This window comes from Lepisosteus oculatus, chromosome 18 (genome assembly GCF_040954835.1).
Source record: "Lepisosteus oculatus isolate fLepOcu1 chromosome 18, fLepOcu1.hap2, whole genome shotgun sequence".
Taxonomy (NCBI): Eukaryota; Metazoa; Chordata; class Actinopteri; order Semionotiformes; family Lepisosteidae; genus Lepisosteus; species Lepisosteus oculatus.
In genome coordinates, this window is record NC_090713.1 from 16,339,938 (window position 1) to 16,363,123 (window position 23,186).

Genomic DNA, 23,186 nt, shown 5'->3' on the forward strand with positions numbered 1-23,186 from the left:
ATTGGGTACATGTGAGCTAATTAAGAATCACTGCTACAAGTGGGTGGACTCTTATCTACTATTTGTTTGCTAAAAATGTTGTAGAATATTTTTCACTTGGATCTTGAAGGTAGGATGTCAGGTCCAAACTATAAGGCAACAAAAGCTGACAATTTTTAAAGGGAGTTCTATAGACACTGTATATGTACTCTTGTACTGTGTTTACTGTGCACATTCTGTTGTTGTATTAATAAATTATTTATTATGTACTTTTAATCCATGTGCAAATATTGCTTTTACTGTACCAATTTCTAATTGATCTGATAAATTCAATTATCACATCAATACAGTGAATAAATATTTTAAATATTTTTTTTAAGAATAGTGTATTCCAGTAAATATTGTGACTCATTTGGCTTTTGCCGCAATGGTCTGTCAACATCATGAATTAATTTCAGCTCAGCTTTCCAATATCTAGAATAGGGCAGAAGTAGTCTTCATTCTTAGGAATGGAAATATCCCCTGTGTGGAAGCTCTCCTTATGACAGGGTGAGTCTGTAAGGCTGTGAGAAAACAGAACATGACTATCAGAGGGACATTAAAAATGAGGAGTTGCTGCCTGGAGCTCTGATGGACTGTGTCTGTGACTGGACATTATCTGTGTCCATCTGTTCTGATTGTGTCTTATTCTTGCAAATTTAAACCTCAACAGCTGGTGCCCCTATAAGAGATCTATCAATACACTGCCAGGGTTTCTCCTGCAGCCTCAGACTGTGTCTTTACTATCATGTGTTCTGTCTGTTTCAGGGTGGCTGCAGACACTGAAAGACAAACACAAGGAAGCTCTAAAGAGGAAGTTTGAAGTTGTGTCTGAGGGAATTGCTAAGCCAGGAGAGCAGACCCTCCTCAATGATGTCTTTACACATGTGTGGATAACTGAGGGCAGCTGTGTTGAGGTGAACCATGGACATGAGGTCATGCAGGTAGAGACCGTCTCCAAAATCACAAAATCAGAGATCCGCTCCATCAAGTGCAGCGATATTTTCAAGCCACTGCCAGGACAGACAAGACCCATCAGGACTGTACTGATGAAGGGAGTCGCTGGCATCGGGAAAACATTCTCTGTGCAAAAATTCATTCTCAACTGGGCTACTGGAAAAGATAACCAGGATTTCGATTTTATTTTTTTTCTTCCATTCTGTAAATTGAATTTGATCAAATCAGAAATGAGTTTACAGGAACTTGTTCAGTGTTTCTGCCCAGAAATTAAATCATCTGCTAATATTTTAGACTGTTGTAAAGTCCTGTTCATCTTTGATGGTCTGGATGGAAGCAGACATCCTTTAAACTTTAGAAGAAACCAGATCTGGTCTGATGTGAAAAAAACAACTTCAGTGGACATATTGATAATAAACCTCATCAATGGTAACTTTCCTGTTGACGCCTCCATCTGGATCACTTCCAGAACGGCTTCAGCAGGTCTGATCCCCCCAGAGCTCATCAGCAGGGTGACAGAGGTCCAGGGGTTTGAAGACCAGCAGAAGGAAGAGTACATCAGAAAGAAGTGTAAGAAAAGAGCTCTAGCAGACAGAATTATTTCACATTTAAAGACACAGAGGAGTCTTTACATGATGTGTCATGTCCCTGTTTTCTGCTGGATTGTAGTTACTATTCTGGAGCACACATTGGAAGAGAAAAGTGGGGAGAGTCCAAGAACTCTGACAGATTTCTATACAAACTTTCTGCTTGTCTTACTGACAGCAAACGAAGAGAAAGAAGAGAAAGAAAATGTCCTCAAGTCACATCACGAAGCAATTCTGAAGCTGGGAAAGCTGGCATTTGAAAGTCTGGAGAAAAACATCATTGTGTTCAATGACAAAGATCTGAAAAAGTACAACATTGATCTTAACAACTGTTCACTTCACTCAGGGTTGTTCAAGGAAATATTCAAACAAGATTCAGTCTTATTTCAGGAAAAGGTGTACTCCTTTTTACACCTGACAGTCCAGGAGTATTTTGCAGCTCTGTATGTTCTAGGTTCCCATCAAAACAGCAATATTAACCCACTGGAGAAAGGAAACCCACCAGTTTCCACACTGTTTCACTTAAATGAAGTTGTCCTGGGAAGGGCCATCCAGAGCAGGACTGGTCACCTTGACCTGTTTGTCCGATTCCTTTTGGGAATGGGAATGAAGAACAACCGGGAGCTTTTGAAGGGATTCCTGTCACACACGCAAAATTACCCCAGTGACATCCAGAAAACAACAGAACACATCAAGAAACTCATTAGAGAAACGTCCTCTCCTGAAAGATGCATCAACCTTTTCCACTGTCTGAGTGAACTGAAGGACAAGTCTTTAATGGCCGAGTTCAATTTGTCTCTGGATAAAATAAAACATTCAGGAAAAAGACTCTCACCTTCCCAGTGTTCAGCACTTGCCTATTTCTCACTGTTGTCCGAGAAAGAGATTGATGTCTTCGACATGGGAGAATATGTTACATCAGAGGAGTGTGTACGGAGATTGCTACCTGTAGCAAAGATAACAAAAACCCTTGGGTAAGTACATCATATTTACTTCACATACAAGGTCCAAACTGTCCCTGTTCCTGTGACGGAACTTCTGGCTGGTACTCAGTGAAGTAGATATATTCATCTTATACTCTAGCACACTTTTTATTTTTCAACATTAAATCCCACAATTAACTTTTTTTTACTTTTTTAATTATTTGTTATTGATTCTATTGTGCAATGTCTAAATATAAAGCTAAAGGCCGTTTGCCAAGTGAAATGCTTACAATTCATCCTTCAGACACTCCAGCTGCAGACGTAATGCATCATGTTACTATTTCTTCTCTGAGTTTTCTTTTTTTTGGAGCTGCTGGGCAAAGATGTACTTGAGCCCCCGCTCCCATGTGCACAGTCCAGGGCCTCGCTCTGTCATCATGTGCTTTCACCTGTATAAAGTCAGGGAATTTGTGTTGCGGGCAGCCAGGGTTCATGCCAGTTTCGAGACCTCCATGTGCTACTCATTTCCAGGGCAGCTGTTTTGGAAAGGGGTTGGGTTGGGCTGGGGGAGGCTGAAGGGATTTTGTTTTCTTTCTAACTTTTTTTCTGTTTATTTTATGGTCTAGTTTTTTAATTATTTAGATATTGTTCATTCCACTATATCACTCTCCCTCATTGGCTAGTGTGTTTTATAATATACCTCATACTGAATTGCAATTAATCAAATTAATACAGTCAGCTTTGTGAGCTGGAATCTTGAAGGTTTAAATCATCCAGTAAAATGATTTAAGAATGAATGACAGCTGAAGGTAGGAATTGCATTCCTTCTGAAAACTTCATCTTGTCTCTGACTAGTTTGTGTCCGTAGAAATTGCACAAGTCAGACTTGCTACAGCCTGAAGCAGGCAAGGACTGTGCAGATGAAGCCCCTATACCACACTGCGGTACACCACCCACAGAAAGATCACTGGCCAAAGAAGATCGATAGGTGGCACTTGTAGTGCATTAGACATTAGAGAAAACATAAGCTTTATTTAATCTGTTGTCTTATTTCTTTAAATGCACTTAATATAGAATATTAATATCCAGTCATGTAACTAAGGGGAAATTTTGGTAGCTGAAAATAATAGGTTTCTTAACATCATTAACAATATTAATTTATTATTTTAAATATTAATATACTGTAGCTGGTAGTGATTGTGTATTCTACATTTTTCATATACATTGGTATGGAATTGTTTAACTCAGTCACCTGTGGTTATTTTGGAAATGTTTTGTTATGCTTGTTTTAAATACATTTTGCTGTTATTATTGTTGTAATGGAAAATGAAAGGCTTGTGAACTTAGTGATGTTTAGGTTTAGTGGTAGAATTTTCACCTGTGAGACAGAAGCTCTCGGGTTCAATTCAGTACTCAGCATTCAGTTCAATGCAGCATTTTACTATCAAAGAAAGACTCTTTCTTCAATAGTAAAATACGATAATGTGTACTATATTGACTTATTATTTTAATTTATTTATTATAAATTTTAAAATAGTATACTAATAAATGAATAATGTGAATGAGTTAGCAAAATGTGAATACTGTGAGTAAAAAACAGTTCTACCAGATGTTCAGAGATAGTCAGAGAATTTAAAGATGCCCTTAAACAGAATTCACAATTGAAGTTCGCATGTTTTTTTTAAATACTAATCATTAAAGCCATTATGCATAATATATTTTATAATTAAAATTTAAAATAAGAGAGAGGAATTAAGACAAAAATGACAAACGTTTCTTGATATCTTGATAATTTACAACAGTCTTCCTCCACCCCCTTCTTCTCCACTTTGATGATGAGGAGGCTGGGACCCCTGCAGAGTGAGAAGAGGGAAATGTGGAGGAGGGGTGTGACAGATGAAACATGAAAAAAGAGGGATTTGATATCATGAGAATTTCAATGAGACAGGTCATGTTGCAGTATGAGTTATACTTTACCTGACCATCATGTTCTTTATCATTTATATACATTTGCAGATTTACACAGTTTAAACTGAAGAGCAGTGCTTTTCACTGTAGCAGCATGAACAGGAGTCTGTTTCTCAAAGTGGTTCTACTCAACCAGATAGCTTTAGTAAATTGGCAAAAGTCGTCTGTATTTTCAGATTGATTTCATAAAGGAAGATCAAATTATATTTGGTTAAGTGTCTACAGTAGCTCCAGGAACTCATCTATGAACTGGCTTCGTCACTGTGTTCTCCTCCCCACTGATAGGTGGTGTGCAGTGAGTATACTGGTGCACTTTGGCTGCCTTTGCATTACCATGTGGTTGTGGTGGTGGAGAAGTGTCCCCAATATCTGTAAAGTCCTTTGAATAGAGTGTCCCAGCTGCAGTTCTATCCACTTTGAATACTCTTGAGATGCATCAGTTTGCATCTATACAATCTGTAGGAAATGTGCTTTTCCTGCAGGAATTATATGGAAGAGGAGGAGGGGGAGCATGAGAAAGGTGCAACCCACTGCTGTTATTTATAGAAATAGTGAAATACACTTTTTTTAAAGCCATTGTGTATAATACATATTTTTAATGAAAATCTTAAACTCTTCCTATAATAATGTCTACATAGTGCTGTGTTTGTGCTATTGAAAGTAGCTTTCTAGCTGCTTTCATCCCCAAGGTAGTGCCTTATTTTTCGGTAAGTACACGACTGTGTACGGCAATCCTGAGTGGTAGCAACACATTCTGGGCAGTTCAGGCACTGAATTACTGGATGAGAGGATAACAATATTTGTAATTTTCTGTCTGTCTGGTCATTGCTGGATATTTTGCATTTGAATACCAGTTATTTTTTTGCATCTGTGTGAACCGTAAAATTAAATCTTCTCCAATACCATACTATAACCACAAGAGTTTCCGTTTCAGACTTAAAAAGCAAACATTAACAATTGCATTTTCTAAAAAAATTGCTTTAACTGTCATGTCATAATACTTGGTAGCTGTGTTAGTATTTTTTTAAACTGAAGATGTAATCAGTTTTTCACTGTGTCCTTTTTGAATAGGCAATTCAAGAACATCTAAAGTTTTAACTTGTCTTTTGATTGATGTATATAAAACAGTTACAATACGCAGCTTCCTTCATTAAAAGACCATTGTTGTACTTTCTATTTTATGCAAAGCAAATACATAAATGTGGAAGAAGACCAGGAAATTGGATTATGTTTTTTGTGTGATCACTGTATGCCCTAAGTTGAATAGCACTGGAAACACTACCACATCATATATACAGACAAATAATACTTGAAACTATTTTTGTTAAATAAACAACATTTAGAGAGTGTCTTCTATATAGTATTTGAATTGAAACATTTGTAAAATTATCCATCCATTTTCTAATTGCTTTATCCAGTACAGGGTTGTGGGGGAGCCAGAGCTTATCCTGGCAAGAAACTGGCACAAAGCAGGATCCAACCTGGATGAGATGTCAGTCCATTGCAGGGCACACACAGACACAGACATGCACACATACACACCAGGACCTACAGATGCAGCCATTCAAAGTGCGCGTTACAGACACGTACCGCAGGTGGCGTCGCGCAGTGTGACGCAAGATAACGCGCGGCACCGCAGTACGTGATTGGTTGACCGACAGGGGCACTCATGGTCCGTTGGTCTGTCGTAGAAAGACTTACAGTAAACGTCTTTGCTGTGCCCGTTGTAGATATTGAATTTTACCACTGAAGGGAAATCTTAGAAGCTGAGCATAAAAAGAATAGGAGCATACTGTAATGCGTGTGAAGGCCATAAACGATATTAATTTTGGAACATAAACATACAGTACTGTATATGGCTGGTCTTGGTACTTTAAAGGAAAAATACACACCGGTATTCCATTTCTCCCTAAACATTTTAAGCATCGAAGTATTTAACTAACATGTGAAATAGCGTGTGAAAAACTGGTAGTTTTAAGCTTTTCTGCTAATATAATATGGAATCGCGTATCTAAAGAATTTAATAACGATATGATTATATTCGTGTACTGCGACAGGGCTGTGTAGGGCTGTTTCGCCTCCCTCCCCCTTCATGCGACTTCCCCTGTAGCCTACTGGTCTACGTGCCCACTTACCAACTCACGGGTTGTGTGTTCAAATCCAGCTGGTGCTGGACTTTTCTTTTAACAAACATTTCTTCGAAAAAATAGAATAGCGATATTATGGACAATCAATTGACTTTTATATTTCAAAATATCACAACATGATCGATTCTAAGTCATTTTTGATAACAATGAATAGTCACCTTCTTCCCTTCTGACAACGATCCCTGCTTCTGCTTCCTGCTTCTATTGTGTGTGTGTGTAATAGAGTAAATTTTTATAGAGAAATGGAGGCTGGACAGTATGCGATACAATATAAACATTTATATTGATTTAAATCGTGTTTTGATTTAAATCGCAAACGCGTGTTTAATTATATGTGTTTTTTTAATCATAATCAGGCTAATGCAACATAAATTGATACAGTATCTCTGTCTTATTTTTAGTAAATAAAGTGCATTTTTGCACACTATATGTGCAAATGTTTTATGATATGTCGCTGTTGTGAATGTCTGTGGACATGTGCTGGCTGGACAGGAGGCTCCACTGTACACAGAGAGCTTAGAAGACAAAGATATCAATTTATTTTAGTCAAAAATTTATATATCACCTTTAAAAGTGGAATCTCAAAGCAAAGTAAATACCCAACACTGATTGAACCCATCTGCCATGCTAATAAAACACCTTGAATTGAATTGAATTGAGGGAAAGAAGGGGGGAGGGCGCGCGGCAAATAAGATACACTCCACAGGCATCCACAACAGCAACATATGAAACGTTTGCACATATAGTTAAGTTATTACTTGGTTTTCAAAGTCGGGAGACATTAGAGGCTTGCCACACCCGGACTGTTAAACCAACGCATTAGGACGTCAAAGCCCATTGAGGACCCGGGCGCAATAATTGTTTTGTCCCTTGATTTACTGATCTGCATTAATTATGGAAATCGAGTTCCTGCTCTGTGCAGACGACCTGGTCCCGCTGTCGCCCACAGAACAGAGGCTGCGCCAGAACCTGGCACTGCTGGAGCAGCACTGTCAGACCTGGGCGCCGACAGTCAGTCTGGACAAGACCAGTTATGGTACAAATTCACACTTAACAACACATTAACACCTAACAACCGGAGCAGGGACGAATTAGGCCAGTACCCACTATTGTTAAACATACAGAAATGGATATTAAAGTATTGAATATTAGTATTGGCTTTAGTATTAGCCATACAGAACATTAAAGTGCCCCTTTTCCATTCAGGGGGTGCCTGAGCCGCTGTGTCCTATCTTCTGACAGTCGCCGTTGTGAACAAACATTTCTTTGAAAAAATGAGACGTTTCCCTTGGTCAGAGATATAAATATATAATATATAAATAAATTAAATTAAACTAACGTGAAATAGCGTGTGAAAAAGTGGTAGTTTAAGCTTTTCTGCTAATATAATATGGAATCGCGTATCTTAAGAATTTAATAACGATATGATTATATTTGTGTACTGCGACAGGGCTGTGTAGGGCTGTTTCGCCTCTCTCTTCATGCGACTGTACCAGGAAGAGGATTTCTTTCTATTCGAAACGTGTATTTTAAAAGTTTAAGAAGTAAAAACCTTACAGCGTACACAGATTTCTAAACTGATCAGGATCGTTATCTTTGTCTTATGCATATGAATGTTCACCGCTCTGTCCAGCAAATTAATAATAAACTTTATTTTATATAGCGTTTTAAACGAATAAGTAATTAGATTGCTCATAAACCTAATCACTTGCTTTTTCATTTTATTTAGGCTCAGATTTCAACTATAGATCGTATTATTAATAACCATAATAACAACCAACCAACAAAAACAACCATATAAACATAATACCAAACAAAAACATAGATAACCACCACAATACAAAATCAAATATATCAAACCATTATACTCTCGCAAATTCCTCCAATTATCATAATCCCGCCCCTTATGCAAAACCAAACCCTCCTCCCATCCCAGTTTATCCTCTTTATCATCCTCAAAATCCACCTCGATTTTCAACTTAAAGCATTACTGCTTACTGGGTTTTTGAGGGGGGGGGGAGGTGTCTTTCGCTGGAAATCTTGCCTGCTTCTACTTTACGAGTACAACCCCCTCTCTGCAGGAGTGCTGGCTGTGACGAATTAAACCGGTTTCACAAGTATTTTTAAAGTAGGAAGTACAGTGTTAACTGGTAGCTGGGCACCTCAATTAAGTCGCTTTAACATGCTAATGCGTTGGTGTAACAGTCCGGGAGTGGCAAGCTTCTAATGTCAACTCGACTCGATTGGAAGACAATGAACGTATTTTAGCCCTAAATGAATTAATAGCAAACATGGTTTACATAAAATACATTTTTCCAAGAAAGTTTATAATAATGCGATCTATAGTTGAAATCTGAGTCTAAATATAAAGGAAAAGCATTTTCAGAGAGCAATCACGCTGTGTTTATGTAGAAAAAGCGATTAGGTTTATGAGCAATCTAATTACCTATTCGCCTAAAACGCTATATAAAATAAAGTTTATTTAGAGATGAATGATCAGTGTCGCAGTTTAAATAATTTTCGTAGGAGGGCTTGGACAGATTCCAAGTGCATTTTTGCAATTTACGTTGTAATACAGTTTAGAATACAGTTAGTCTAAGCTTTATCAGCTTTATTTATGGGTTGCAATTTAGAAAAAGTCAAAAACTGCACTCAAAATGCAATTTAGAGCTTTCTGGCAAGGTCAGACACCCAAATTATAATGTAACATGCCACTGTTTGTGCATAAACAAAGTTATACTGCAATTTTCCTTAGATACGCGATTAAAAAAAATAAATTTTTTGAATCCCCGGCAGAACACACTCCATAAGAATCAGCACTTTTATACAGTATATCGCCTTTAAACACATATATTTAAACACGCGTTTACGATTTAAATCAAAACGCGATTCAAATCAATATAAATGTTTATTTTGTAACGCATAGGTGACTATTCATTCTTATTAAAAAGACTTAAATTCGATCATGTTGTGATATTTAGAAATATAAATTTGTTTGGTGCGAGTGAGGTTTTATTTAATCTCTGACCAAGGGAAACGTTTCATTTTTTCAAAGAAATGTTTGTTAAAAAATAAAGTCATACAGTAGTTCCATGGGATTAAATCACAGACCGTGTGACATGGGAGTCAGGAAACTAACACACAGCGCCACCAGATTTGATAACGCTATAAAAACGCTATAAAATAATGTGACTAGGCACAGAACAAGTTTACAGCACAGTACAATAATTAATGCTGACCATGACTTTAGAAGCATAAATTACCTTACACTCAATTTAAACACAAGCTGCCTTTAGCCCTCTAAGCTGGTTCATACAGAAATGTAGAGATCCAGGCTCAGAACACACAGCTTCATTAGCGAATACATATGCAGGACAACTAGAGAAGACATTTTACAGAGGATGGATTTTTAGAAACATCCCATCAGTGACATCACTGAAGTCAACTCCTACTGTAGGTAACTGTCGTGTGGATAGTTTCACAAGAATCAGACAAAGGTTTAAGCATCGCTTGTTCTAGATAAAACTGCAAAAAAAAACCAACAACCCATAATGTACTTCTTTGTGGCTCTGTTTGCCCAAATCATATATTCACAACATGAAATTAGAAAATAATATTACGTAACCAAAATCCGCAATATGGAAACAGAACCTGTGTAATTGTTGACAGATGATGTTCTCGTAACATTTTTACAAGACAAACTACAACATTTAAAAAATGACTTGTATGTACTTGATATCTCTAATCAATCCACGGCGATATAGTTAAAGCAGTCCCCGCACAAAACGAAACTAAAACGCCCTGGGCATACCGTTTCGCGCTTCTTATCAGTTGCTCAAAAGTAATTTGACCGTATGAAATGCATAATATAAACCTAGAAACATATACAGTACGTGAGCAGTACTTACGTAGTATCGGTGTCAAGACATACCTCTCAAATACTGTAAATCAAGTTAAAAATATCTCAAGACCGATTCTTGTCATAATGAAACCATGTTTCGTGTATGTTTTCTTTAAAGTACCGAGACCAGCCATATACTGTATGTTTATGTTCCAAAATTAATATCGTTTATGGCCTACACACGCGTTATAGTATGCTCCTATTCTTTTTATGCTCAGGCACTAAGATTTCCCTTCAGTGGTAAAATTCCATATAAATATTCAATACTTAAAAAGGCACAGTTAAGACATTAAATATACATATACATACTGTATACAGTACAGTTTGCATACGGTAATATGTTTATGTTCCTAAATCAATTTCTTTCATGAGCATGTGTAAGGCATGGTGAATCGATTCTCAAAAATTACTGTACTTTGCATGATTGGAAAAAAATGCGTGATTGCGAAATGCTGTGGTGTTACTTTTACAAAGACGGTCAATGAAAAAAAGAATGTGGACCAGGGCAATACTTTGAGTTTACAGCTTGTCCAATGTCATTTATTATTAATACTATTAGTAATATCTTCGTTAAAGACTTTGATGGCTACAGCTCAAACATGAGAGGTTGAGCTTTATTAGCTCCACCTTGCGGAAATTCCGGATACTATTATTTTGCTAGCGGTATTTACCAGTAACTTGCGGTATTTACCGGTAACTTGCGGTAGACTGCGTACAGCGTACCGGAAAATAATGCGGTATCGCCCGTGCATTTTGAATGGCTGCATCTGTATTTTCCCAGAAGCCTATTAACCTATCAGTATGTCTTTGAACTGTTGAAGGAGATGGGAGCACCCAGGGGAAACCCATGTGAACATGGGGAGAACATGCAAACTCCTCAAAAATGGCCCACCAGGAATTGAACCCTTTCAATTTAGCTACCTTCAGTGGCACAAAGTGTCACAAATGGAGCACTAACAAATAAGACCGGTTCAGATCTACACTTCGTAGCGGGGGCTGACACTAGTGCCAGGTCATGTAGGCAATGCCACCTTGCATCAGAGAGGCGAAAGGTAGCTGGACCCAGTTGCTCTGTGACCTGCATAGAGGAATTCCATAGATGTCTGAGCTGGATATGCCTGGAGTCTGTCTTGTGAAAGTAGAAGTTTGTGTACGAGCATGAAAGTGGCTGGTGAGCTGCCAGTCGTGGCGAGCTGTATGGCCCTGTAGTGGAACAGGATGTGGAGGAGCATGGCTGAATTCAAGTTCAATGCTTAATGTCCTTAACTAGTTGTATGGCAATTGATTCAGTGAGTTCATACAATTAAAGAATGTAATACAAATATATAACATAAATCCAATAACAGAATGCATCCACTCACTATTTTCACAAAACATCCTAAACAGACACCAGTAATAAAATAAATAACAATAAATAATGGAGCCGCACAAAAATAGCAAACAGTTGAAGTGCAGAGTTTATGCATCTCACAGCCTCCAGATAGGTGCTGTTACAGAATCTAGTAGTCCTTGTCTTAATAGACCTAATCTACTTACCAGAGCGGAGAGAAGTAGATAGAAGTTGGGCAGTGTGTGAAGGGTCAGCGGGAATCTTCAAAGCTTTGGATTTCAGAGTGAGTCCACAGAGGGAAGGTGACATCCTATAGTTTTGGAAGTGATATACACTACTCTCTCTACCTGCTTCTTGTCCAGGGCAGAAGTGTTGCCATACTGCACTGTGATGCAGAAGTCCAAAACACTCTTGATGCCAGATCTCTGTTACAGAGGGTTATTGCTTCCTGTGACACTCCAAAAGTCCGGAACTATCTCAGGAGTAACAGGTGAGCTTTCTTGATCATAATGGGTGTGTTGACCTCCCATTTTAGAGTGCTGGAGGTGATAGTGCCAAGGAACTTAAATTTGTCCACCATTTCTACAGCCTAAACATTGATGAATAGTGGTGTGAGTGCTCCTTTGCTTTGCCTAAAGTCTACCACAAGATCTTTTGTTTTTCTCACATTTAGTTCGAGGTTGAGGTTTTACTGTTTAAGTATTTGAGCTATGTCATTCCTGTATACTGACTCACCATTGTTTGTGATGAGCCCTATGAGAGTAGTATCATCAGCATATATGACCATATTGACTGAACCAGAATATGAAATAGTAATTTGTGTTCAGAGAGTAAAGCATAGGTGATGAGACATAACACCGAGGTGCTCAGAGTGAGAGGCTTAGAGAGGATATCCTTCAGCTTTACCAGCTGCTTCCTGTCAGAAAGGAAATCCAGTAGTCAGTAGCATAGAGTCTGATCAATACCACCATATGCTAACTTATCTAAAAGCTTGAGGGTGATCATGTTAAAAGCAGAACTGCAGTCAATAAAGAGGATCTGGCTGCTTCTAGATGTTGAAATATGTCATGGAGCCCCAGGGAGACTGCATCCTCCACTGACCTGTTTGCTCTATAGGCTAACTAGCCTGGGGTCCATGTGCATGTTAGACAGGAAGACGGCTAAAAGTCATTCAAAAACTTTCATAATAATAGACATCAAGAATACTGATCTGTAGTCATTGAGGCAGCTCACAGTGAATTCCTTAGGTACTGGTACTAGTAACCATCTTAAAGCAGTGTGGTACCCTAGCCTGTTTAAGGGATCAATTGAAAATACCTGTAAACATAGGAGCAAGCTGAGTGGCATGAGATTTTGGTATAGCTCTTGATACAAGGTCAGGTCCAGTGTCAAGATTGTAGTCCCTCCTCCTTAAGGGCACTCCGGGTCTTTCACTTTGGATCTAATTTTGTGCACCCTTGTTCCAGCCTCCTTCCCGTCCCCCTTAAAAGCCAGACACCCACTCAGTTAGGAGCTCTCCATCTGATTTCCATATCGTGCGAGCCCGGGACCTATATTCGTCTCGCTCCGTCATGTTTTTAAGTTTCCGTTCCTGTTTCCGTTCCCCCCGCCGGTTCTGACCCGGTTCCTGTTTTTAACCCATCTGTCTCGTATGGATCGCCTGTCTTTTGGACTTTTGCCCTGTCTTTTGGATTTTCTGTTCGTCTCATCCTTGGATTGTTTGCCCCAGACTCCCCACCCCCTGGACACCTGCGCACTTTGGATACACCACCCGCCCGTATTCATTCCCGATTTCTGCATGGCTTTTCTCCCCAGTGTTTCCTCACTAACCCGGATTGTGTCGTCCGCATAGGGTCTGGAAAGAACTGATCGTTACACCCAGATCCGTTCCTGATATTCTGCATGCAGAAATATCTTCTTACATCATGCTCCTGAACGATAAAGGGTGGCTGGAGGGGCTGCACTGGCTGTCTAGAGCAGTCCGCTGCAGGTTGTTTAGTGTGTTGAACCTGTAGTAGAATTTATTCAGTTTGACTTTAAGAAAAGGATCATGAACAGAAGAAGGATTTTTGCCTTGTAGTCGATGATCAGTTGGAAGCCTTGCTAGATGCCTCGGCTGTCATTGATTCGTTTATTTTCTTATTTGTTCATGTATTTACCTTTGGCCCTCTTTACTATGTGTTTGGAATTCATATTTACTCGACTTGAAGTTGGCATCATCTCCTTCTTTGAAAGCACTACACTTGTTTTCCCACAAGGTTTTAATTTCCTTGTTGAACCAGGGCTGATTATTGTTGTACACACTGACTGATTTGCAAGGAATGTAATCCACTATCAGTGAGCTTATTAAGATCACACCAGGCCTCCTTAAACATTCTCCAGTCTGAGGTATCAAAACAATCCCTTAGCACTTACTCAGTCTCAGCTGATTACTGTTTTTATGGCTAGTTTACATTCTTAAAATCTCTGTTTGTATCTTTGGACAAGAAAGATACATTATATTATGACCTGACTGGCAGAGCAGGGTGCAGACTGATGCTCTGTATGCCTAGAGATATGCAAGAGATAGAGCAGTAGCAGTATTTTATTTTTCTAGTTGCAGCTTTTATAGCTAGGGGAGAACCTTCCTCAAGTTAAAATCCCCCAAAAGAATGACTGGGAAATACTGTAAGTTCAAGTTCATTTGTCATTCCAGCCATATACAATTATACAGTGGAACGAAATATCATTCCTCCTGGTCCCCAGTGCAAATACAGACAAGACACTGACATAGACATTTTAGACAGGATACATATAGTGCAAAGTGCAGATAGTGCAAATTAGAAGACAAATACATAATACAATATACACAACACACTGTGTTGGGGGGGATTTAAACCCTGCTTCTGGAATTGGAGTGGGTGCAAGTGGATTCCAGGGTGTCGAGGAGCCTGACAGCCTGCAGGAAGAAGCTGTTACAGAGTCTGGTGGTGCTAGCCCGTACACTGTGATCTCTTTTCCCAGATGGTAGGAGGGCAAAGAGTTTATGGTAGGGGTGGAACGGGTCATCTACTGTACTGTGTATGCACCGTTTGTGAGATGACAGAAATGGAAGGGAGGGAATCCAGGAAGTCAGTGACCGCTTCAATAGTGACCAATCTAGTGGAGGCCACTTCTGGCCATTTTGTGTGCAGATCATAGGCCACCTTGAGGAAAGGCTGATGGGGTAGCTGGATTCACAGATGTCCAGCTGGAGAGGAGGTGGTGTGTTTTTACCAGAGGCAGGATTCACAGTTCCTGAACAGTGTTTTCATGTTCCTGTCAGATCTTTGCCACAGCAACAGATCCCAGCACCACTGTTCAACTCACACTCTCATGCCAGCAGCTATATCACCCTGCAACTCACAACTGGCAACCCACTGAAGCTCAGCAAGATTGAGCCTGGCCAGTACCTCGATGGGAGATCTCCCGGGAAAGCTAAGGCTACTGTTGTAAGAAACCAGTAGGGGGTGCTCACCCAGAAGTCTGTGTGGGTCCTAATGCCCCAGTATAGTGCTGGGGACACTATACTGTAAAAAGGCACTGTATTTCAGATGAGAGGTAAAACCAAGGTCCTGATTCTCTGTGGTCATAAAAAATCCCAGGGCATTTCTCAAATGAGTAGGGGTGTAACCCCAGTGTCCTGGCCAAATTTCCCATTGGTCTTTACCAATCATGGCCTCCTAATAACCCCGATCTCTGAACTGGGTTCATCACTCTGCTCTCCTCCCCACTGAGAGCTGCAGTGTGGGGAGTGTACTGCTGCACTATGGCTGCCGTTGCTATATAAAAAGCGCTATATAAGTGTAAGGAATTATTATTATTATTATCATCTTCTGGAAACAGCTGAGGTGGAAGCTTAGTACGAAAGGCACCCTGGTGTAGCGGAGGACATCAGAGTGAATGATGAAAGCTGAGGTTCCAGCTGTAAAGGTGGAGAGTAACCTGCAGTGCCAAATTGAATCTATTTTTTAATTATTAAAGCAGATTGATATTTTAATTTTGTTTTTTGGAGGACATGTTTGTTTATAAGTGTTTGCAGGGTATAAATGTTATCATGTGTGTGGCAGTCTGTTACACTGTTAGACTGTTACTGAGGACGCTTATTAAAGGAGGTCATTATTTGGGCTTCCATGATACTGCAGAATATCTTCCCCATGTTAATGTTCATACAGGTGCCCTGGTAATATTAAGGTTCAAGTCTGTCTCCAAATGTGTAGATGTGGGTGATCAATCCTTGCCTACAGACCTCAGGGAAAAGTACAAGCTCTCAGTACAAGGTTGAAGGGTTTGAGCAGGACCTGCTGAAATTCTGAGTTGTTGTACCTCAGCATCTCTTTGTCGACTCCATCTTGGCCACTGACCTGTCATGATCTGAGGGCCTGGAGTTTGTCTACCAGGCCTTGTTCTGTGATCAGAGTGTCTGAAGGGTTTAACTTGTTTTTAATACCCATTTCAAGTGTGATTAGTTTTTCTTCTATGTGCTGTATTTGGGATGTAATGTTAGAATTTTTCAAAATGGGTTTTCCAACTGATCAATTTTGGATGCCCAATTCGTGTTTGTAGTGTTTCACCATCCCAAAGCATCTGAGGCATAGATTTGCATTGTGTAGTTGTGTTTTTGGTTCTCATAGTGTATTTCTGCAGTCTGAAAAGTCTAGTGTATCAAATATGTGCTTTAAATCCCTTAAAGCCAAATATATGCCAGTTTTATTGCTTTGGTACAGGGTTTAGGAATGTACAGATGCAGCCATTCAAAGTGCCCGTTACAGACACGTACCGGAGGTAATTGGCTACGGCGTTGCGCATTGTGACGCAAGATGACGCACGGTACCGCGGTACGTGATTGGTTGACCGACAGGGGCACTCGTGGTCCGTTGGTCTGTCATAGAAAGACTTACAGTAAACGTCTTTGCTGTGCCCGTTGTAGATATTGAATTTTACCACTGAAGGGAAATCTTAGTAGCTGAGCATAAAAAGAATAGGAGCATACTGTAACGCGTGTGAAGGCCATAAACGATATTAATTTTGGAACATAAACATACAGTATATGGCTGGTCTTGGTACTTTAAAGAAAAAATACACACCAGTATTCCATTTCTCCCTAAACATTTTAAGCATCGAAGTCTTTAACTAAAGAGATACCGGAGTCAACAAGCATACTTTTAGAATTTGATTAAAAGGGAATATAATATGGAATCGCGTATCTAACGAAATTAATAACGATATAATTATATTCATGTACCGCAACACAAGAATAGTACACGCTGTACATTGTCTGTCGATAATGTTTCTGTAGTGCTTTTTCAGCACTCTCCATGTGACCACGCCGGTGGCGCTGTGGGTTAGGTTCTTGACTTACATGTCACACGGTCTGTGATCAAATACCACTGGAACTATGAGTTTTTTTTTTAACAAACATTTCTTAGAAACAATGAAACATTTCCCTTGGTCAGAGTTTAAATAAAACCTCACTTGCAACAAACAAATTTATATTTCTAAATATCACAACATGATCGGATTTAAGTCTTTTTAATAACAATGAATAGTCACCTATGCGTTACAAAATAAACATTTATATTGATTTGAATCGCGTTTTGATTTAAATCGTAAACGCGTGTTTAAATATATGTGTTTAAAGGCGATATATAAAAGCGCTGATTCTTATGGAATGTGTTCCGCTGGGGATTCAAAAATTTTTTTTAATCGCGTATCTAAGGAAAATAGCAGTATAACTTTGTTCATGCACATCATTATACAGTATCTCATTTTGTATTTCTATAAAAAAAATTGTTTGCCCAGCCACTATTGTTGTTATTGTTTTTATCCTGTAAAGCGCTTTGAGGAGCACAGCTTTCTCACCACTTAGATTACTTTTTGACACCATCCTTACACAATGCAGAAACTGATTGTATTTTCCGATGACATACTGTACAAGTGCAAAGATTACAGATTTTAATCGTCTTTTTTCTGAACCAGGGAAAATCTGATCATGTTTCTCTATAACAATAATAAAAAACTTTATTTTACATATCACCTTTAAAAGTGGCATCTCAAAACAATACAGTAGTTGTAAACCACAGATTACAAGGTAAATACCCTTAATCGTTTATTAAATTTAATCGTCTTTTTTCTGAACTGGTTTCACAGCGAAAGACACCTCCCCCCCCCCTCAAAAACCCAGTAAGTACAGTGCTAGTTAAGAGAGGCTAGGCTCCTCAATTAAATCGCTTTAACATGCTAATACGTTGGTGTAACAGTCTGGGCGTGGCAAGCTTCTAATTTCAGCCCGACCACGGCAAAAGGAACCCTTCTTTCATTTGAAGACAATGAACATATTTTAGCCCTGAATGAATTAATAGCAAACATGGTTTACATAAAAGACATTTTTCCAAGAAAGTTTAGCCTTTGTCACTAATGAAACCACTAAATAAAGACAAAAATATAAAAATCTTAAGATTTTTAAAATACATGACTTTGCTAAAATTTATTTGAAAATAAAAACGATTACAAACGCCAGGGGAGAGAGAGAACAGGAGAGGGATGTTGGTTTTGCATAAGGGACGGGGCTATGGAAATTAGGTCTGTTTGGGAATGTGGAGTTACATGTTCTGGCTGTTTGTGAATTATCGTTGTTGAGTATGGAGTGTTGAGGTATTGATTTTGTTTAATGCTCTATGTTGAAAATTGAGGTGGATTTTGTTTATGATAAAGAGGATAAACTGGGATGGGAGGAGGGTTTGGTTTTGCATAAAGGGCGGGATTATGATAATTGGAGGAATTTGCGAGAGTATAATGGTTTGATATATTTGATTTTGTATTGTGGTTGTTATCTATGTTTTTGGTTGGTATTATGTTTATATGGTTGTTTTTGTTGGTTGGTTGTTATTATGGTTATTAATAATACGATCTATAGTTGAAATCTGAGCCTAAATAAAAAGAAAAAGCAAGTGATTAGGTTTCTGAGCAATCTAATTACTTAATCGTTTAAAACGCTATATAAAATAAAGTTTATTATTAATTTGCTGGACAGAGCGGTGAACATTCATATGCATAAGACAAAGATAACGATCCTGATCAGTTTAGAAATCTGTGTACGCTGTAAGGTTTTTACTTCTTAAACTTTTAAAATACACGTTTCGAATAGAAAGAAATCCTCTTCCTGGTACAGTCGCATAAATTACGCTGGGCAAACGTCCCGAGATCGAATTGTTCCGCGACGGGGGTACCTTTAAAGCGGAGACGACGGCACCGAAAATTTTTGGCGCGCCCTCTCTTTAAAGCCCTGGCCAAATACGAAGACAGTACGTACAGTTATAATTCAAACGGAATTAAAAACTACACATCCCAGTTACCATGGTGGTGCTTTTGATCATTGCGTTTAACCAACGAAACAGGGCGAAAAATCAGTCACATGACTTTGGGGCAGAGTTTCGAAAGCTTAACCTATCAGCAACAAAGCGAAATTTACACGATAGGCTACCTCAAACTGTCAGTTACACGACTGTGTATGTCGCTTAAGCCACTCCTATTTGGCATTTTAGTTATGGAGGGGAGAAGAGGCCCCCCCCCCCCTCTCTGGGTGTCTGATTTGCCGCCATGTTTAACCGTCCGTGTCCGAATCGCAGTAGCTACGCGTATGAAATAAAGTTCATCCCAGCTACAAAACATATATATTCTTGTGGTAAGAGGGCGCAAAACATCAGTATTTACTGCTATTAATTACTGTACGATTTATAGTTGAAATCTGAGCCTAGATATAAAGTTAGATATAAAGTTAAAATCTCGACAAAGCAATGTAGGAAATACAGAGAAAAGAAATCCTTTCTGACATCTAAAATCAGTTTCGATCAAGGTCTCTAAAACGAACAAGAAAAAGAGGATTTTCGGAGGGCAATTACGCTGTGTTTATATAGGATAAGTGATCTATGAGCAATCTAATTTCTTGTTCGTTTAAAACAGTGAAATGTCAGCTGCAAAAGATCGCACCAGAAACAGCACTCTCTCTGCCTGTCATAGACGTTCAGGAAAGGCTGAATGAAGTCATAGTGATCAATAATAACAGTTGTAGGACAAGAAACAAAAGATAATGAAAACTTCTTTAGGCTAAAACTCAAGTTCATTCTACAAATTAAGGCAAATGAAAATTCAGGATGTTAAAGTGCTAGAGGTGTAAAAAATACAAAAATGCACATGAGTAAAAAGTTTTAGAAATGGAGCAGGTGTTGCTTTGAAATAAGCAAACAGAAAAAAAGCCATGACTAAAGTGCAGAAGAGGGATGCAGGAACACTTGCTTAGATATACAAAAAAAATCACAAAAAGGTGTATGTTACAAAAGAACATGCAAACATGTTCATCATGTACATCAATTTCCCTTCACGATCAATAAAGTCTTATCTATAAACATGAAACAGAGTGAGGAATCAGAAAATTAGCATGCATAAAAAACAGCAATTCTGTCAATAAGCCCTAAATGAATTAATAGCAACCATGGTTTCATGGAGGGCTTCTCAGATAGTTGGGCATTCAGGTAGATTGCCAGGTGAAAGGATTTGTAAACATACTTTGTTAAAGCAAGTCAGTTTTTTCTGCAACACATAAAATACATTTTTCCAAGAAAGTTCAGCCTTTGTCACTAATGAAACCACTAAATATAGAAATCTTAAGATTTTGTTATTCAATGTTGGTAGCAGGATGAACTGTGCTAAGTGTATATTTTGTCGCAGCTTTGCTGCAAGATGTTAACAGTGAAAAAAGGTATTTAGAAATGAGTTATTTCAAGAAGAAAATGTTCAGAATAATTGCAAATCTAGCAGGATAGAGAAAGCACAGAAAACAGGTAGTTAGATTGATCAGATTAGTATGAAAAGTTATTTAGCAAAGGGAATGAGAAGAGTGACAAACTAGTATGCTTTAGATCTTTTTATCTGGACCAGGGAAAACTGATCATGTTTCTCTATAACAATAATAAAAAACTTTATTTTATATATCACCTTTAAAAGTGGCATCTCAAAGCAATACAGTAGATATAAAAACAGATAAAAGGACCACAGATTACAAAGTAAATACATATAAGAAAGACAAGCAGTTAGAGGTGCTACCAAAATTAGAAAATGAAGCAGATACAGACACTAAGTCTTCTGAAAAGAAAGGTTCTGAGGTTAGATTTAAATGCACTCATGGTACGTGACTGATATCACTGGGAATACAAATTGAGAGCTCTGGGGTGCAGCTAGAGAAGACCCTGTCACCCACAGAATGTAGATGTTCTTGAGGACAGCTAGAAGACCAGAGTCAGACGGACAAAGGTGGGGAGTAGACAGATAATAAGCCATATACTGTAGGTACTGAATGAGGATGAGGATTTTGAAGTTGACTCGAAACCTGATAGGTAACCAATGCAAGGACTTGAAAACAGGTGTAATGCATCCCTGATAGGATTCTCGCTGTCATATTCTGAACATATTGAAGATTGCTCAGTGTGGATTTAATTTCCCCAGTGAACAGGATGTGCATTTATTAATTCTAGAAAAAAAAGCCTTTCTTGATTTCTCTAGTTCTGTGTTTATCTAGTTCCCTTTAAAATAAACTATTATTCCACAATGCAGATTATTACATGGACAGTATTTACACATGATATTTGTGATTTAAAGAAATGAACACAAGCAGCTTTTCGAGATTTAAGTGTTGGCTGAGTTATTGCAGGATAAAAAACTAGAGATGTTGGTAAGAAGATAATTTTGGGATAGCTGAGGAATACACTGATAACAAGAACACTTCCTAATGGGGTTAGGCATACTTTTGATGAAGATGATGAAGTTAACAGACTGTATGTTTACATAGATACTGAAATGAGGATTGTATTTTAGATTTTGTGTAGTTGCTAGCATTGAACCACTTTGCCACCATTATAAATGGATGGATATCTTAGTTATCTTTCTAGTTCACAGGTTTGCATGCAAAATTTAATTTTGAAAGCCACTGAGACAACAGGTACTACTGTTGTATTTATGAAAAAGAAACAAAACAAAAAGCATACTAACAACTGTGCCATCCTACTCTTTAGTTAATACAATTTATTATTTATAAACAGTTAACATTGTTAGCAAAATATTTTGAATTATATTTAACCCTATTTTTTCTTTAGTTTTGTATTTAACTTATTATATGATAGTCAGATTTAATGTATATTTGAACAATGAAAATATATTTTTACAAGATGCGGGGGAAAGTGCAACAAATTATTTAATATAAATTTAATATTGATTGCTAATAGTTTATGCTAACACCTAACTTTCTTAATTAGATGTATTTAAAACAGTGAACTAAGTGTAACATACCATTCAGAAATACAATCGAGAATAGTTTTGTGGTGTTTGTATGGATGAAACGTTTCTAAAATGTATGACGTAACAAAATTAAAGACGATTAAAATCTGTAATATACCCACTTGTAATGTCATTAGACAGAACAAGAAGTTTCTGCTTTGTCTAAGGATGGTATCAAAAAGTAGTCTAAGTGGTGAGAAAGCTGTGCTTAATGATAATTAAGTGACTTAAAAGTAAAAAGAGATGGTTCATATTGCTTGATTAATTTTAAAAACTAAGTTATAAATGCAGACGCGATCGCTGCCATAAGCGCTCCAGGCAGCAGAACGTTCGTTCTGTACTGCTGCGCTCCGCGCCTCCTCCCTCTCTCGGTGCCGCGCCCCTCTCTGACCGAGCGCAGTGGGCGGTACGCTATTTTCAGAGCCTCTGATTGGGAAAAAAAGACCTGCTGATCAGTTTCACACACCAGGAAGAGAAAAGAATGGGATTTTTTCTCTTCGAAACGTGTGTTGTCTTTATGAAATTCGTGTATTTTAAACGTTTAATTAAGAAGTAAAAACCTTACAGCGTACACAAAGATTCTGAGCTGATCACGAGGAAGAAAAATCACCCATTTTTCGCGCATAAAAAGTGGTTTTTAACTCTCGAAACCTGTTTTTATATGTTTTAAAGTCGTGCAATGTCTAAGTTAAGCAGGAACACATCATTATATCTCATTATTTATTTATTTTTTTTAAATTTAAAAATCGTTTGCCCAGCCTACATAAAGAGAGAGGCGAAACAGCCCTACACAGCCCTGTCGCAGTACACGAATATAATCATATCGTTATTAAATTCTTTAGATACGCGATTCCATATTATATTAGCAGAAAAGCTTAAAACTACCACTTTTTCACACGCTATTTCACGTTAGTTAAATACTTCGATGCTTAAAATGTTAAGGGAGAAATGGAATACCGGTGTGTATTTTTCCTTTAAAGTACCGATTCCAGGAATCTGACTGGCTGA

The 23,186-nt window shown here is 38.2% G+C and overlaps 1 protein-coding gene across 1 annotated transcript in view; it reads left to right on the forward strand.

Moving 5' to 3' along the window:
- Positions 1 to 23,186, forward strand: part of LOC107076227 (NACHT, LRR and PYD domains-containing protein 3-like) — a 75,180-nt gene that overhangs the window by 40,145 nt on the left and 11,849 nt on the right. Inside the window, exon 7 of the mRNA XM_069180188.1 lies at positions 787 to 2,536. Within this exon, the coding sequence (XP_069036289.1) occupies positions 787 to 2,536 (1,750 nt within the window). The remainder of the gene's footprint in view (positions 1 to 786; positions 2,537 to 23,186) is intronic.